The sequence below is a fragment of the Odontomachus brunneus genome, unplaced genomic scaffold (genome assembly GCF_010583005.1).
Source record: "Odontomachus brunneus isolate Ranch 3 - 2012 unplaced genomic scaffold, Obru_v1 Obru_scaffold_046, whole genome shotgun sequence".
Classification (NCBI taxonomy): domain Eukaryota; kingdom Metazoa; phylum Arthropoda; class Insecta; order Hymenoptera; family Formicidae; genus Odontomachus; species Odontomachus brunneus.
Genome location: NW_022639496.1, coordinates 2,147,455 through 2,159,980, shown reverse-complemented (window position 1 = coordinate 2,159,980; position 12,526 = coordinate 2,147,455). Strand labels below are relative to the sequence as shown.

Here is a 12,526-nt window from a genome sequence, read left to right as displayed (position 1 = left end):
AGAATGTATGCTGACCAGGGCTTTGGGGAACCAAATAATTGTAGATACAAATTGCCTGCATTCAGCAGACTTAACAGTTGCGTAAGGGTGCTATTTCACGTGTCGTACGACAAGCTTTTCGAATATGTTTATTGGTTGGCGAATAGAGTATTTCTAGGTTCTCTGTTCGTCAACCAATGAACGTATCCAAAAAAAACTTGTCGTATGACACGTGAAATATCAGCCTAAGGAGGCTTTTGCATGGGAACATCGAGCGTCGAGCGGTAGCCAATCAACGTGTCACTTTCCGCAAGAACTACAATTATACTTCTGGAACCTGATACGTTGATTGGCTAACGCTTTAACTCTGGAAGCTCGACGCTGGAACGCTCCCATGTATTGAACCTTAACAGTTTAGCAATTCAATATAATTGGTCTAGATTTAGATAAAGAAAAATCGTACGAAAATCGTAAATTTTTAATGTGTAAACTTTATTTTATTACATATATCTACACTTACTTTAAAGTTACTAGGCTGGATGAATACAATCAAATATTTGCTTCTTCTCACACTTACATAAATCTTTATAAAACGTAATTAGCACAAATTACAAATTAAAACAATAAATTATTATATATAATATAGATCTATTCCATACATACTTATACACTCGACTAGTACCAACACCATATGCAAATATTTATGATGTGCATCTCCAAACATTTATAAAGTAACTATTAACTTACTTTGACTGTTCTTAAGTCTTTATTATAATACATTATAGCACGTTCTACGAGTGAGCTGTTTTTACTTTCTGTACTTGCTTCTGTCTGACCTTTACTGTTTTTACTAGAACTTTCATTATTACCATTGTTTACTTGCAATACTGGTTCAGGTGTTTGTAATTTGTGCTTTGTGTGATTTGCCAATTCATTAATAGCACTCTGTAGGTACTGAATACGAGTTTCCTGCTGCAACGTCGTGTTGTGCAGTGCCTGTATGTCATCTGTGAACTTCTGTATTTGCATTTGTCTAATCTCTTCCTTCTTACTTTCTTTTATAGCTTGTCTGTTGTATTCCAATATCAAACATCCACCAGCCACACCAAAAATAACTACCTCACTCATCAGACTAGCACCCAGCTCGATTGCCATGGCCTCATTTAATTTTGCCACTTTTGTTGGCTTGCCAAGATTCATAACATACATCTTTGCCTTTACCTCTGCCCAATGATAAACTATACATATAAAAATATTGACAACAACATTCGATAACATGTAACATGTAAATGCTTTGAAATCATAGAAATATACTTACATTGAGCAGGTGGTATGATAATATAAGTCCTAAAAACTGGATGATTCTTTGCTTGATTGACAAGAAATTTAGCCAAGGGTTTGCTGATCTGCTTGATGAAAAGTACAGATAATTTGAGAACAGGAAATACACCAACTGGCATTTTTATTGATTATTATTATTACTATTAGGCGAGCTTTTCACCTATTTTAATATTCTGAAAAAATTTTTAGTCACAATAAAAAATTTGTCTGGTTAATATACAATATCAATATGGAGTGCTAAACAACATATTAGATAAAACAGGATAATTTAATGATGGATTTAATTATTTCGTAATCATGAATCACTACCTCACTTCTAAGATCAATTCAAAATATAATATTACGATGATATCGTAATTGACATTATGCCAGAAATTTGTAAAATTCTTCAAATAATTGATACGGGTACATATCTCTTTGTTAGCAGATATGTACTAAGTCTCGTGCAAATTTCATTAACATATTTAATGAACTTCCGCAGCTTTATAAGTAATCTATTTCTCTGGAGACACAGTAGATACTATCAAGTGCTCTCAAGCCTTCAGGTTAATTACCAACTGATTTTTGATATACTGAGATAAGTTGCGAAAGAAACAGATAGAACATTATGGCCATCTGTGGTGCAATTCTGTAACTCAATGCTGTAATCATTAGTTATCCTTGCGCAGATATAATAGGGAGTTTTTGCAATATCGTATCATAGGCCAGTATTCATAGTCCGATATTATATTTAATAGCGAATTCGGTTGCTTGCACTAGTGTGCACTGAGTGCGCACTAAGCTTGTTTATAGTATGTTATTATATTTAAAAATTGTCTTAAATAATTCTCAAATTATATAACGGTTTTCACTGTTCGCAGATACGGTTTTCCTAAAAATTATTATTAAAAGTATTATTTGACCGTAAGGGTCGAAAATGCTCTACGTTTTCTACTTTTTGACGATAGCTCTACGTTATCGACGCATATCAAGTTCGTCGCTCGCTCCGACATTCCCTTAAAAACGTTCTAAAGATGTTTTATGATTTGATTTTGGACATTTGTGCTGTCTGGATAATATTTACCTTTCTTTTTTAGTTATATTTTTATAAATTTCTTAAACCTTGTAATATATATTTCTCTTCTAATCCTGTGAAATAATTAGATTTAATAACGGCTATATGAAAAAAATTCTAAAGATATTACAAAAATTTAAAGAAAATAAAAAACAATGCAACGGGTCTCTCTTTTAGACCCTACTTTTCCGACGACAGGCTAATTATTTATTTCAAATTTTCCCTTTTGCGCAGATTTTTATCGATCGTTTAAAGTAAACCTCTCCATCACAAAGAAAAGTCGTGAATTTGAGCGCATCTTTCGAGCGAAAATCGAAAAAGAATTCGAATTTCTTTTATTTCGTGCGGCGTTCTATTGTCATTTACCAACTTCATGTCACTCGTAGTCTGTCATTACCGACATCACCACTTTTGACGATTATTTGTTGCGTCCTTGTGCATGCTGTGTATTTTTGTCTTGCATAATCGTTATTATCTTCTATAAGATGGTTGACAGTTACTAGCTGATAACGGACTATACCAATCGCAATTATCGTTGGCAGAGAGGGGAGCGTATATTCCAGTATACTCCAGTTCGTCTCTCATTTTTACGCTCGCGATTATCGTGCCGGCAAGCAGTGGCAAGTACCAACATGTCTCTCTGTCTTCTCGCCGCAAGTAATTTACACAATAATACGTTATGGTGTTTCAATTATAAGTATTTTCGACTTAAATCTTATGTATGTACAAGCACGATTTCACGGTTGGATTGATTCACATTGGTTATAAATGTTAGCTCGTGAGGTATACGCAGTACTTTTCGTCACGATGTCGCTGCGTCATGAAATCGCTCTGTTCGTCGCGATCTGCTGTTTGGGTATTAGATTCGAAAATATATTGACTTCTAGCAGTAAAAACATTCAACTTGACAATAATGGATTAACAATAATGTAACATAATATATCTACAAATGGCTATAAGCCTAGATTGAGACACCAGATATTGCAGCATTGATTTGTATTACATCTTTTGGTCTGTTCTCTTCAGCTGCACTGGTGCAATAAATTAGAGTGAGATAAAATATATTTGTCTCACTCTAACTTATAGCATCAGTGCAGCAGTGCAGCTAAAAAGAATAAACTTATTGATACTATCTTCCATATCAGGCCTATACTGGGATTCTGTAACTCGTTATTGGAGTTAACGACAGTTTCGTTATCGTTGCGCAGCTTTTCTACGGTATACAAAAGCTGCGCAACGATAACGAAACTGTCGTTAACTCCAATAACAAGTTACAGAATCCCAGTACTGGTCTTTGTAGCTGCACTGCTAAACTAGTGCAAAAAGTTAGAGTGAGAAAATGTACATTTGTCTCGCTCCAATTTGTTGCACCAATTCAGCAGTGTGGCTACAAAGAACAGATCTATTGTCGCAGTACAATTTGGTTGGCAATTATATCCAATAATTATCTTATCGCAGGAGCTTCAGCAGCAGTATCACAGGTAGGATCACGTCTACTGTCATCTATGGCTCAGGCTCTGCAAACTCACGAGGTCATACCAGATGTGGTAGACAAGGTGCCTGCTGATGTACTGAATGTCAGCTATCCCAACAATCTTACTGTGGAAATTGGAAAGGTACTTACTCCAACTCAAGTCAAAGATCAGCCTAACGTTCAATGGAGTGGCGAAGCCAATACATTTTACACCTTGTGCATGACTGGTAAGTAGCATTTGATATATTTACAACTGAAGGATTTGGACTAAAAATTTATATTTCATGAGATTTATGTTAACTCCACAATTGCAGAATATTTCAGCACTATAATGGAAACATAGTAAAGTCAGCTAAGTATTATATCATATTTGTGATACATTTAAAAATAATTTTTTAGCAATTTAAGAACCAAATATGCAGTATTGATAGTAAAATTTTAATTTTGGCAAAAATTAAGTAATATTGGTCATATGTACTTATAACTGAAGGATTTGGACTAGAAAATCTATACTTGAAATTTATGTTAATTTCACAATTGTAGGATACTTGAATGTTACAATGTAAACAAAGTAAAGTCAGTCATCAATTATGTGATATTTGTGATATATTTAAAAATGAAATTTTATAGTAATTTAAGAGCAAAATTTATAGTACATATAATAACATTTTAATTTTGGCAAAAATCAAGGAGAAGCTATTTAAACAAATATATTTGTATGTCTTGTTTCAATTTTATTTCTGTTATATAACATTGATATATTCAAACAGATCCTGATGCACCAAGCAGGAAGGAGCCCAAATTCCGCGAATGGCACCACTGGTTGGTCGGCAATATTCCTGGATCAGATGTGTCCAAGGGAGAGGTTCTGTCTGAATATGTTGGTTCTGGTCCTCCGCAAGGTACCGGTCTTCACCGATATGTATTCCTGTTGTACAAGCAATCCGGCAAGCTGACGTTTGACGAGAAGCGCTTGACCAATCGTAGCGGCGACAACCGTGGCAAATTTTCTATTAAAAACTTCGCTGCTAAGTATAAGCTCGGTGATCCGATTGCTGGTAACATGTATCAGGCAGAATGGGATGATTACGTGCCGATTCTCTACAAACAGCTTAGTGGTTAAGGATTTATATACAGAGAGAGTGTGTAATATAAATCCTTATTATATATTATTTATATATCTACAATTAAATATATATGTATAATGATGTATATCCAACAACTTGTTGAATAAATGCGTTTCAAGCATTCTTTTTAACACAATAATGTTCGTGTTTTTCACAATTAAAAAAGCAACAAGTATGCCAATTTTTTATCTTGACTCCATTTATCTATACAATTTGCTTTACAAATTAAAATAAAAATTCAGAAGACGAGGGCACGATGATGATTCTATCGTTTTTCACGGGTTTTAATGTGGTAAACAAAAAAATAAATGGCATACTATGGTATAAGTATTTTGTATATCATTCTTAAAGATATCACGTCAAATTTATAATTATTAGCTTTGATTTCATTAGCTTTGATTTTTTTATTATAAAAAAAGTGTCGTATCTGTTTAGAATTCTGGATTTCTTTGTATGTATCTAACAATAACTGCATTTTGCTAGATTAAATAAAATAAAAAAAAAAATGTAGATCAGAGGATTTTTTATTAGTGAAACTTGAATTTTTCTTTTTATCATTAGAACTTGTAGTAAATGAATCAATAGTTTCGTGACATTATAAGAGTTATAAAACAAGATAAATTTAAATTTTACTGAATGATGAAAATTTGCGTATAATTTACTTCAGAACTTACGAGACTTGAAGTTAGTCTTAATTGCGCGGCAAATATCACATATATGCTCTAGAGCTTTATTTGAATAAATTCATTGAGCTAATCTATAATCTGTGAAGTAACAAGGAAAATCATTACCAGCAAGTTTCCACTTACTTTTTTACTATATGTTTGTAAGAGATACACAGTATTGGAAAGGCTAACAGGATTGGCCTTGTCGAATATAAACTGGTGGGGATACCTAGCCATAAAACTTTCCATCTTTCTCACAAGTCTCGTTAATACTACCGTTGCAGTTGGCTGCAAACAGTGACACTCAAAATGAAGTATTTAATATCAGGTGCGTTACGTTATTTTTGTCTGTTATTGTGTCATTAGAATGATTTCATAGAGAAAACCATTAGTATCAATGAATGTCATCTTGATATCTCAGTGAATGGTATTTAATGATTTTCTTTAATTAATTCGCAATAACAATCCTCAGGAATCTTGCTCTGCGCGATTGGCTTCACCCTAGGTGATGTAGCATCGGAATTTAAAAAGGCGAAAATCGAGTCCGACATCATAGACAAAGCACCAATTGAAAAGATCGAGGTGCGTATTAAAAATGCATCGAAAATACACGGACACTTGTGCAGATAAATATTCAATTGAATTTTTACTCTTTTTGCACTACTCGTTTCCATGTAAACAACTTTTTATTATATAGGTAAAATATGGCAATAAAGTGGTCGATTTAGGTACCGAGCTGACGCCAACTGAAACCCATGAGATACCCGAGATACATTATAAACACGAGGGCGGAGTCCTGTATACGCTTGTTATGACAGGTAGATTTTAAATTATGACAGATGAGCGACTTAAATTGATAAATTGCTGACTCTTGAGGGATTTAAACTGATAATATTAGAAATATCTTAAAAACACTGGCGAGAATAAATCAATTTTGCTCTTAAATTGCTATAAAAAAATTCCACTCTTAAATATATTCCACTCATAAATATGGCATAATGCTCGATGACAAATTCGGATTTTCAAGTAAGCATACTATATTTTCTCGCATTGATGGTCTCGCTGTGTAAATCACAGGACAGTCAAACTATCCTCGATAACTTCAACTTTCACCGTCCCGCAAACCAGTTTTCTCTCCCGCAGCCGCTACTCGGCAACGCGCGAATTCATCGGCGTCTTTGATTGTCAAATTTAGAGTCATGCAAATGTATATCTCTCGGAATAAAGGACTATTTCCACGCAAATTCTTCGCGTGTCATCTTATTCCATTTTGCATTTTTATAGACCCCGACGTGCCGAGGAGAGGAGGATACAATCGAGAATTCCGCCATTGGCTCGTAGGAAATATACCTGAGGAAAATGTAGCCAAAGGTGAAATTTTGGCGGAGTACGTTGGCCCTGCGCCGCCTAAGAACACCGGCAAACACCGATACGTGTTTCTCGTCTATAAGCAGAATCAGGGTTCGATTACTTTCGACGAAAGAAGACTGAGCACTTGGTGAGCATAATTTATAGTTGCGTTGTATGAATCAACCGAATACTCGATAATGGTTCTTATCTTCTTCCATTATAGGGACGGAAATCAGCGGAAAAGGTTCTCCATAAAAAAGTTCGCAGAGAAATACAATCTGGAGGGTCCGATTGCTGGTAACTTTATGTTGGCAGAATATGACGATAACGTACCCGCTTATCATAAGCATTTGGGCTTCTGATCAAACCGTGAATTGATCCGAGCTAAATTTCTTCGGATATATAACATACATAAGTATATATAAGCTCTATATATTATTTGAAATCTCGTAAATATATCATTATCTTCTTGAGATTGTGTTGCAAGAATAGTATTTCACACTTTTATGTAATTAATTAATATGGAAAAAACACAAGTGAAATCGTTTAATCTTTATTAAACCTTTCTTCAGCACACTCACTGTGTCTGTCTAATAATGAAATTAACTTAGCAACGGTATTATATCTTTAAAGTCTCTGGTCCTTCGCTACAGAACTCTTTATCATGTCAGAAATGAGAAAATATGTGCTCAAAATTCTTACGTACTATTTCAAATAAAAAGATATTTATACAAAAGAATATTTGAGATTATTCGTTAGCAGGTTAAAATGTTCTAAAAACTATTTTTTTCTTTTTAACAATCAATAAATAGCCGTAAAATCAATGTGACATTCCACCTTTCTCTTTGTACCTTTCTAATGTATCTTTTTTTCTGTTCGGACATGACTTATGATTTCTTTTGGAGAATATCTTGGAATTATTTCCAAGGAACATTTAAAAGTAGGAATTGAAAAAGACTAAGAGAAAAATAAGGAACAGTTGATGTAGAAAGGTTATTAGAAGAAGAGAACAGTATGCCAAATAGCTATAAATATCCTCAGGGAAAGCTTAAAGATACCAAATATTTTGGTGATAGAATCACCAAATAAAAATATATACATATATCTTATTTCTTGATACTGTTACATTAATTTTACGGCTATTTATTGACTGTTAGAGTGAGAGGAATATATTTGGACTGTTTTATGAGTTTTCTGGATCAATTGTAAGTATCATTGTGTAAACATCATTATTTCAACGTATTTTGTAAGACGATTTTTAACATACATTTTCTCACTCTTCTGATGTCATAAATCAAGGCCGCGGCGAAGGAGATCAGAAGCTTTAACAATCTTGTCTCAACTCTTTCCTTATAAGAAAAATATTATACTGGCGAGAACAAACGAAATTCCTTACAAGTAAATGAGAGAGAAGCCAGCTCGTTTCATCGAGTTTTATATATTTTCTCGTTGGTTTTGTTATTATTATAAATATAAAAGGTACATGACATTCAATTACGTTCATATCCCCGAGGTCGTTACATGACGTTATATTGCGCCCTTCGAAGGCGTATCACTAGTAAAGTAGGTGTAAATCCTTAACTTTATGGTCTTATTTTCTACAATTGATTATTAAATACTTGCGGCTTCAAAGTGTTACGTTGATACACGTTGACTAGAATATAATGAGCGCGTTTCGCGGTCGATCGTCATCGATTATGACGTCACGCAGTCGAACGTGACTCTTAGAAAAGAGCAGATCATTACAAGAAGCTAGTCGGGGGAAAGCGGAAAATTCCATCATGAAACTGCAAAGTACAGAATACAGCCCTCTTGCTTTCATCTATGTAATTTTTGTTTATTCAATCACTTCACGCATTCGCGTTTCCGTCTCAGCATTGGAAATCAGATCAACGCTGACACGTTGTCTTACCGCTTTGGGTCGTAGGCCCTTAGAACATTGGTAATACATTAATTTAGACCAAATACTCATCTATCGCATTCTCACTCGTATTGTAAAAACATAGTGAGGAGGAAACGAGGACTTATTAGCAACGTTTCTCTATCACACTATTTTTTTTTTGTGGATTTAGCGCGATATTTCGAATAAGTAAATCACTTGTGCTTCTTTATCCGTTGAAACATCATTGGTAATAACGTTATTACATGCTTCGAGAGTTCACTAATCAAACTCTTCCCCATTCGCGCAAAAACCACTTTTCGTTAATTCATTTATATACCTTAATGTCTCTTCATTTTAATGTCTATTTCGCGTCGTCGCGATGGACACAGGATCCAGCGCAGAGCGAGATATGAACTAAATGCATCGTAAACAATACGTTTTCGAGATAGTACCGGCTTGAGAGGTCACTGTCGGGATCGCTTGATGTCTTCCTCTTCCATTTCGTCTACCTCGTGCGTGATGTTTCATTTGATCTCGACGAAACATCTATGATTACTGCTATTTCCGGCGAAAACCTCGCGGCAGTGACAGTGGTCTCACGATAACAATAGCTACAACGATCACGACCGTGGCTGGTGGTGACGTAATGACGTGTTCAGATCGAAATCTATTCATTGAAGGTGGAAAATTCTCCGATGGTCTCCTCGTCGCGGCGTATCCTCTTAAGCAAATACCTCAAAAAAGCCGTATCCTCGATTATCCGTGATGGATATTCTCTCTGACAATCGTTCGGTAACTGGCAACTTAATCGCACTACAATCAATCTGTAGTACGATGTACACGTAGGAACCAATCATTATCCACACTGTGAGTCTCAAGGCAGGAACAAATCCGGATACACAGTCATGTTCCAGCAGAGCTGATGATCTCGCACATCTCCCCAACCGCCGTTCCCCTTCCTCAGTTTTGTCTTTTTCGCTGTACCGGCGATCGTTAGCGTTAATTGCGTGGGAAACAGGTGACTGCGCGCCGCCTTCAACACGTTTTGAACCTTCGCTATCACTGCCGTCGATTCGCAGTTGTTCTTCTTATGGTGGACTCCACTGCGGAAATAATCATTAAGATAAATCGCAATTAGTGGCCAAATAACCTTATCGTGGAAACAAATTAATCAGTTAATAATTTACGCAAATAATTATTTCAAACGAGATATATAGAATTGATTTTGTTAAATATTTAGGGTTTTAATTGTGCTATATTTTTCTAATTTATGGGGAGGTTTTATTTTACTTATAACATTTTCTCAAAAGTAACTGATATATCGTTTAGTATCGTGACAGATTAGTTTTGCCCCAATTTGTGACAACCTTCAAGCAACCTTCTTATCGCGAGAATAAGAGAAATACATAAATTTATGAATAAAAAATAATAATCACAATATATTATTATAATAACACAGAATCATGAGTGTAACACTAATCTATTGCTGACTTAAACATGGTAATTTACAGGCTAATTACTCATATTTATACAATTTATTGATTAATTCCAGAGCGGCAAGTTATGATATCAATACTATTTCTTAACTCTATAATGAGTAAGGTTTATAAATTATATGTTCTTTTTAAGAAATAGAAATGTTTATATCATTTTATGTTATATTTATTCAAATTCTATGAGGACAAATAAATATTCTGATACCGATTAGTGATATATATGAATTAACTACGAAAATTACATATCTTTTTCTGCTTGTAAAATATTTTTCAACTTTCTCTCAACTTTGATACAATAATTTCGATCGCTTAAAGTTAAAAAATAACTGCACAGATCTAACAAATAGACTTGGGATCTTAATTGTAACTTTGAAAATGTTGGTGAATAATTATTCGAACTGTTCGAACTGTCGCTGTTGTTTATAAAATACGTTTATAAAATTATAATGATTCAGTAGTTATTATAACTTTTAATTGTGCTCGGAATATGTTATAACTGATAGTATATAAAATTTAGCGTAAGAATACATGTTTAGAATAAATATAAGCTCATATTAAGACTTCTGAATATTCATCGCGGAGCTCTTGATTGATGACGTCAAAAGCTAGAAAATGCAATGTCCAAACGCATTGTTGTGTGTCATTTCCAAATAAAAAAATATTTGTATAAAAGAACATTTCTGATCGCTTAAGCTTACTTATAAAATGTTCGAAAAATTATCCTTTTTCCTTAATACTCAGATATAGAAATAACTAAAATTACTATGGCAAACAACCTTCTTCTTTAATCTTTTTTCATGATGTTCATTTTACGGCTATTTACTGACTGTCAAGAAAAAAAGATAGTTTTCGGAATATTTTGCAAGCATGCTTAGATAGTCTGAAGTGTTCTTTCATACAAATATCTTTTTACTTGGAAATGGCACGCAAGAATTTTCAACGTGTCATTTCTTGCTTCAGATATCACAATCCGACATGGCCGTGGCGAGTATCCAGAAGCCTTAACTGATTTTTGCTCGGTTTCATCAACGTCAATTAGATCTTAATCTGAATTTAAACTGTCTTCAGGCAAAGGCTCAGATTAAGATTTATGATCTGTTTTTTTGTAGTGCTGAACTGGTGCACATTGATAAGTTAAAATAAGAAAAAATGTACTTATCTTACTCTAACTTATTGCGCTAGTTCAACAGTGCAGCTACGAAGAACAGATCACGAATCAACGTTTAAGGACGTTGATAAAATTGAGCCTTAGTAAAAAAAACTGATGAAATCATTACAGATTGGGATAACACAATCACTAATTGTGTCATTCAAAACTTGCATATGAAAAGTGAAGGAATGGTAAATTTTACGGTATCAGAAGCTCGACAGAACTTAAAATAGTGTGCGAAGAAAAGATCATCTTACCATTCTCCAATATGGAAGACTCTCGGTGCCCTCATCGTCATCGTGATCAACCCAGATTCGGCACGAGGTGCTATTCCGGCGCCCCGACTGGGCGGCAGGCAGGTTTGCGCGATGTACTGCAGACTCCAGTCCCAATTGTAGTCGTCGTACGAGCAAAACTGTGCTGCACATTTTCGCAGCTTGTTCCACGTGACGCGATTGAAGGCCATACCCATGTTATGCTTGCTGGATATCCACGGCGTTACCTCCGCCTGTTCCAACAGAACAAAGGTCACTCGCTTTATCGATTCCCCGACATAACAATCTTTCTTTTTCTTTCCTCTTTTCCCACCCCGTTCCCTCTCGCACTCTTTCGCTCTTTCTCTCTTTCTCGCTCTCTTTCTCACATTCTCTCTATAACTTTTATATCGTACAAAAAATCTACAGTAGGATATCGAAACTACGTGTACAACTGAAACTAAAGCGATCGGTTGAAACAAAGTCAGAATTTCTCAGTAGTAACATTTCTTAACTTGATTCCCGCTATTCGCAAATGGTAAAAGTCGCGATAAGATCATAGTTCGCGACTTTAGCCGTGCGTGCAGGTTACATTCGACCCTTTACCAATGCTCACGATAATAACGCTTGAGATCGCTTATATTATGACTTTGTATCGTGCATGTGTGTGACGTCAGTAGATAAGTAGGTAGGTGGTTGGATACATAAGGAAGTAGATATTTGGGAAAAAATAATTATATATGAATTTTGTCTT

At 34.8% G+C, this 12,526-nt stretch overlaps 4 protein-coding genes across 16 annotated transcripts in view; 2 read left to right on the top strand and 2 right to left on the bottom strand.

Moving 5' to 3' along the window:
- Positions 1-450: 450 nt before the first annotated feature.
- LOC116844776 (putative OPA3-like protein CG13603) lies at positions 451-1,892 on the bottom strand. The gene is made up of 3 exons (XM_032816792.1): positions 1,630-1,892; positions 1,298-1,493; positions 451-1,217 (listed from the first exon to the last, which is right to left on the bottom strand). Exons 2-3 carry the CDS (start codon positions 1,437-1,439, stop codon positions 718-720), a joined length of 642 nt encoding a protein of 213 aa, XP_032672683.1. The 5' UTR covers positions 1,440-1,493; positions 1,630-1,892; the 3' UTR covers positions 451-717.
- Positions 1,893-2,759: 867 nt separating this feature from the next.
- Positions 2,760-5,111, top strand: LOC116844792 (protein D2-like). Of its 3 annotated transcripts, none has more exons than XM_032816844.1 (3): positions 2,760-3,031; positions 3,833-4,075; positions 4,619-5,111. In XM_032816844.1, the coding sequence occupies exons 1-3, from the start codon at positions 3,007-3,009 to the stop codon at positions 4,969-4,971; spliced, it is 621 nt and encodes a 206-aa protein (XP_032672735.1). In that variant the 5' UTR covers positions 2,760-3,006; the 3' UTR covers positions 4,972-5,111. The 3 variants fall into 3 exon arrangements, with proteins under 3 accessions (XP_032672735.1, XP_032672736.1, XP_032672734.1); XM_032816845.1 differs by having other exon boundaries at positions 2,762-2,994; XM_032816843.1 differs by lacking the exon at positions 2,760-3,031 and adding an exon at positions 3,091-3,230.
- A 422-nt stretch (positions 5,112-5,533) lies between these two features.
- Positions 5,534-7,463, top strand: LOC116844794 (protein D2-like). Its single transcript, XM_032816846.1, has 5 exons — positions 5,534-5,968; positions 6,113-6,222; positions 6,338-6,458; positions 6,925-7,138; positions 7,214-7,463. The coding sequence occupies exons 1-5, from the start codon at positions 5,950-5,952 to the stop codon at positions 7,350-7,352; spliced, it is 603 nt and encodes a 200-aa protein (XP_032672737.1). The 5' UTR covers positions 5,534-5,949; the 3' UTR covers positions 7,353-7,463.
- Positions 7,464-8,409: 946 nt separating this feature from the next.
- The window catches only part of LOC116844790 (alpha-1,6-mannosyl-glycoprotein 2-beta-N-acetylglucosaminyltransferase), a 47,009-nt gene continuing 42,892 nt past the window's right edge, over positions 8,410-12,526 (bottom strand). For all 11 annotated transcript variants that reach the window (XM_032816831.1, XM_032816829.1, XM_032816830.1 and 8 more), the window contains 2 exons: positions 11,776-12,026; positions 8,410-9,975 (listed from right to left, as the gene is read on the bottom strand). In XM_032816831.1, coding sequence (XP_032672722.1) covers positions 9,747-9,975; positions 11,776-12,026 — 480 coding nt within the window. In that variant the 3' untranslated portion in view covers positions 8,410-9,746. The remainder of the gene's footprint in view (positions 9,976-11,775; positions 12,027-12,526) is intronic.

Coding starts and splice junctions, on each gene's coding strand:
- LOC116844776 (XM_032816792.1), bottom strand. CDS start 1,439: ATGCCAGTTGGTGTATTTCCTGTTCTCAAATTATCTGTACTTTTCATC. Junction 1,218..1,297: donor TATCATACCACCTGCTCAAT/GTAAGTATATTT, acceptor TTATATGTATAG/TTTATCATTGGGCAGAGGTA.
- LOC116844792 (XM_032816843.1), top strand. CDS start 3,143: ATGTTAGCTCGTGAGGTATACGCAGTACTTTTCGTCACGATGTCGCTG. Junction 3,231..3,832: donor CGTCGCGATCTGCTGTTTGG/GTATTAGATTCG, acceptor ATCTTATCGCAG/GAGCTTCAGCAGCAGTATCA. Junction 4,076..4,618: donor TTACACCTTGTGCATGACTG/GTAAGTAGCATT, acceptor ATATTCAAACAG/ATCCTGATGCACCAAGCAGG.
- LOC116844794 (XM_032816846.1), top strand. Junction 6,459..6,924: donor GTATACGCTTGTTATGACAG/GTAGATTTTAAA, acceptor GCATTTTTATAG/ACCCCGACGTGCCGAGGAGA. Junction 7,139..7,213: donor GAAAGAAGACTGAGCACTTG/GTGAGCATAATT, acceptor CTTCCATTATAG/GGACGGAAATCAGCGGAAAA.